At 61.4% G+C, this 3,972-nt stretch overlaps 1 protein-coding gene across 1 annotated transcript; it reads right to left on the bottom strand.

Moving 5' to 3' along the window:
* Positions 1–593: 593 nt before the first annotated feature.
* LOC311164577 (peptidyl-prolyl cis-trans isomerase FKBP2-like) lies at positions 594–3,653 on the bottom strand (the record flags this gene model as incomplete). The annotated part of the gene is given in 4 exon segments (XM_084224081.1): positions 594–643; positions 646–709; positions 2,109–2,255; positions 3,560–3,653. Coding segments are annotated over 4 exon segments (273 nt in total). The 5' UTR covers positions 3,572–3,653.
* Between the last annotated feature and the right edge of the window lie 319 nt (positions 3,654–3,972).

Raw genomic sequence — 3,972 nt, 5'->3', positions numbered from 1 at the left:
AGTAGTGGTCACTCAGTGGTCAGTGGTCAGGGGTCACTCAGGGTCATTCAGTGGTCACTCAGGGGTTGGTCAGTGGTCACTCAGGGGTCACTCAGGGGTTGGTCAGTGGTCACTCAGTGGTCACTCAGGGGTTGGTCAGTGGTCACTCAGTGGTCACTCAGTGGTCACTCAGTGGTCAGTGGTCACTCAGGGGTCACTCAGGGGTCACTCAGTGGTCACTCAGGGTCACTCACCCCAGCAGGCCCTGGTCCCAGCCCTTGATGACCTGCCCGGTTTGGGGTGTCAGTCGGTGTCGATCAGTGTCGGTCGGGGTTGGTTGGTCAGTGGTCAGTGGTCACTCAGGGTCACTCAGGGGTTGGTCAGTGGTCACTCAGTGGTCAGTTGGTCAGTTGGTCAGTGGTCAGTTGGTCAGTGGTCACTCACCCCAGCAGGCCCTGGTCCCAGCCCTTGATGACCTGCCCGGTTTGGGTCAGGGTTGGTCGGTGTCGGTCGGTGTCGGTCGGGGTTGGTCAGGGTTGGTCAGTGGTCACTCAGTGGTCACTCAGTGGTCAGTTGGTCAGTTGGTCAGTGGTCACTCAGTGGTCAGTGGTCACTCACCCCAGCAGGCCCTGGTCCCAGCCCTTGATGACCTGCCCCGTGCCAGTGAGAACACGAACGGCTGCTCCCGGCTCAGGCTGCTGTCGAAGGGCGTGCCGTCCTCCAGGGTGCCCTGCCAGTATGGACCAGTACGGACCAGTAAGGGCTGGGAGGGACTGGTACGGACCGGTATGGACCAGTATGGACCAGTATGGACCAGTAAGGGCCGGGAGGGACTGGTACGGACCAGTATGGACCAGTATGGACCAGTAAGGGCTGGGAGGGACCAGTATGGACCAGTATGGACCAGTACGGACCAGTAAGGGCGGGAGGACCAGTACGGACCAGTAAGGGCTGGGAGGGACTGGTACAGACCAGTACGGACCAGTATGGACCAGTAAGGGCCGGGAGGGACTGGTACAGACCGGTATGGACCAGTACGGGCTGGTACGGACCAGTATGGACCAGTAAGGGCTGGGATGGACCAGTACGGACCAGTACGGACCAGTATGGACCAGTAAGGGCTGGGAGGGACCAGTATGGACCAGTAAGGGCTGGTACGGACCGGTATGGACCAGTATGGACCAGTAAGGGCCGGGAGGGACTGGTACGGACCGGTATGGACCAGTATGGACCAGTAAGGGCTGGTACGGACCGGTATGGACCAGTACGGACCAGTACGGACCAGTAAGGGCCGGTACGGACCGGTATAGACCAGTACGGACCAGTACGGACCAGTACGGACCAGTAAGGGCTGGTACGGACCAGTACGGACCAGTAAGGACTGGTACGGACCAGTACGGACCAGTAAGGGCTGGGATGGACCAGTACAGACCAGTACGGACCAGTAAGGGCTGGTACAGACCAGTATGGACCAGTAAGGGCTGGTACGGACCGGTATGTGCCCCCAGTCCCATCCCAGCCCCATCCCAGTCCATTCCCAGTGTGTCCCAGTCCCTCCCAGTCCCTCCCAGTATATCCCAGTACCGTGTAGTGCAGGGTGAGCACGTCTCCTCTCCTCGATCTCTCCCCGCAGCGCTCCCAGTGTGTCCCAGTCCCATCCCAATCCATTCCCAGCCCCATCCCCAGTGTGTCCCAGTCCATTCCCAGTCCCTCCCAGTGTGTCCCAGTCCCTCCCAGTCCCTCCCAGTGTGTCCCAGTCCATTCCCAGTCCCTCCCAGTGTGTCCCAGCCCCATCCCCGTCCCTCCCAGTGTGTCCCAGTCCATTCCCAGTCCCTCCCAGTACCGTATAATGCAGGGTGAGCACGTCTCCTCTCCTCGATCTCTCCCCGCAGCACTCCAGTGTGTCCCAGTCCCATCCCAGTCCATTCCCAGTCCCATCCCAGTTTATCCCAGTCCCTCCCAGTACCGTGTAGTGCAGTGTCAGCACGTCCCCTCTCCTGGATCTCTCCCCGCAGCGCTCCGGCCGCCGCCGCACCCCGATCTGCACCTTGCGGGGTGCACTGGTGCATTCCCAGCCCCATCCCCGTCCCTCCCAGTGTGTCCCAGTCCCTCCCAGTCCATCCCAGTACCGTATAATGCAGGGTGAGCACGTCTCCCCGTCTCGATCTCTCCCCGCAGCGCTCCGGGCGCCGCCGCACCCCGATCTGCACCTTGCGGGGCTCGGCCGCCAGGGGGCGCTCGGGGGGCAGCGCCAGCGCCAGCGCCAGCAGCAGCCACTGCAATTAATGTAATTAACGTAATTAGTGTCATTAATGACACCTCAGTGTCACCCTAACATCACCCTGAGTGTCACCTGAGTGTCACCCTGACAGCGCCAGCGCCAGCAGCAGCCACTGCAATTAGTGTAATTAACGTAATTAGTGTCATTAATGGTCATTAATGTGACCTCAGTGTCACCCTAACATCACCCTGAGTGTCACCCTGACAGCGCCAGCGCCAGCGCCAGCAGCAGCCACTGGAAATTAATGTAATTAATGGTCATTAATGTAATTAATGTGACCTCAATGTCACATTAACATCACCCTGACAGCGCCAGCGCCAGCAGCAGCCACTGCAATTAACGGAATTAGTGTCATTAATGGTCATTAATGACACCTCAGTGTCACCCTAACGTCACCCTGAGTGTCACCCTGACAGCGCCAGCGCCACAATTAACGTAATTAATGGTCATTAATGTCATTAATGACATTTCAATGTCACCCTAACATCACCTGAGTGTCACTGACACCGCCAGCAGCAGCCACTGGCAATTAATGTAATTAATGGTCATTAATGTCATTAATGACACCTCAATGGCACCTCAGTGTCACCCTAACATCACCTGAGTGTCACTGACAGCGCCAGCAGCAACCACCACCAGAAATGGCATTAATTGTGACTAATTGTCATTGTCACTAACTGTCATTAATTGTCACCAATTGTCACCCGCTGTCCCCGGTTGCCATTCAAGGCCACCCGATGCCACTTATGGTCACTTAAAGCCATTCAGAGCCATGTGAGCCCTCCTTTGTCATCTATTGCCACCTAATGACACTTATTAACGTCACTTATTGCCATTTTTGCCCATTTTTGGCCATTTTTTGCCATTTTTTCCCGTTTTTCCCCATTTTCCGCCCCCGTTGTCCTCCCGGCCGCGGCCGCCGGGCGGCGCTGTCCCCGGGCGCGCCCGTGACGTCACCGGCGCGGCGGCGATGACGTCACGGAGCCCCGAACCGGCCCCGCGCGCCGGCCCCGCCCCCGGGACCCCCCGAAACCGGGACCCCGCCCCTCCCCCACCCCGGGAAACCCCCCCCCCAAACCGGGACCCCGCCCCTCCCCCGCCCCGGGACCCCCCGAAACCGGGACCCCGCCCCTCCCCCGCCCCGGGACCCCCCGAAACCGGGACCCCGCCCCTCCCCCCGCGTCCTCCCGGGCCTCCCGCAGCCCCCCAGGGCCCCCCCCCCAGCCCCCCCGAGCTCCCCCCCAGCCCCGAACCCGGTCCCGGGACCCCCCGAATCCGCCCCCTCCCCCCCCCACGCACCTCCGCCGCCATCGCGGTTCCCGTCGGGATCACGTGACGGCCGCCCGACTCCTGTTTCCGGTCACGTGACGCGCGATTTCCCGTCGCGCTATTGGCTCCCGGCGGTCACGTGGCCCCGCCCCGGAAGCGGAAGCGGCGGCGATGGCGGCGCGGCGCGCGGTTGCCATGGTAACGCCGGGGCCCCCGGGGGGGTTAATTAACCCCCTCAATCAGCGCTAATTAGCGCTCCCCGCCCCCCCCAGCAGCGTCCCATTTGCGTGGAGAGCCCCCGGCGCGGCCGCCGGTTGGCCGCGGGGCCCGGGACGGCGTTAATTGGCGTTAATTAGTGCTGGGGGTAATTAGCGGGGCCGGGGGGTAATTAGGGGGTAATTAGCGTTAATTAGCGGGGCGCGATGGGGCCGCGGCTGCCGGAC

Source organism: Fringilla coelebs (assembly GCF_963513975.1).
Source record: "Fringilla coelebs genome assembly, chromosome: 33".
Classification (NCBI taxonomy): domain Eukaryota; kingdom Metazoa; phylum Chordata; class Aves; order Passeriformes; family Fringillidae; genus Fringilla; species Fringilla coelebs.
The sequence above is the reverse complement of the archived record's forward strand: the minus strand, read 5'-3'. Positions and strand labels throughout refer to the sequence as shown.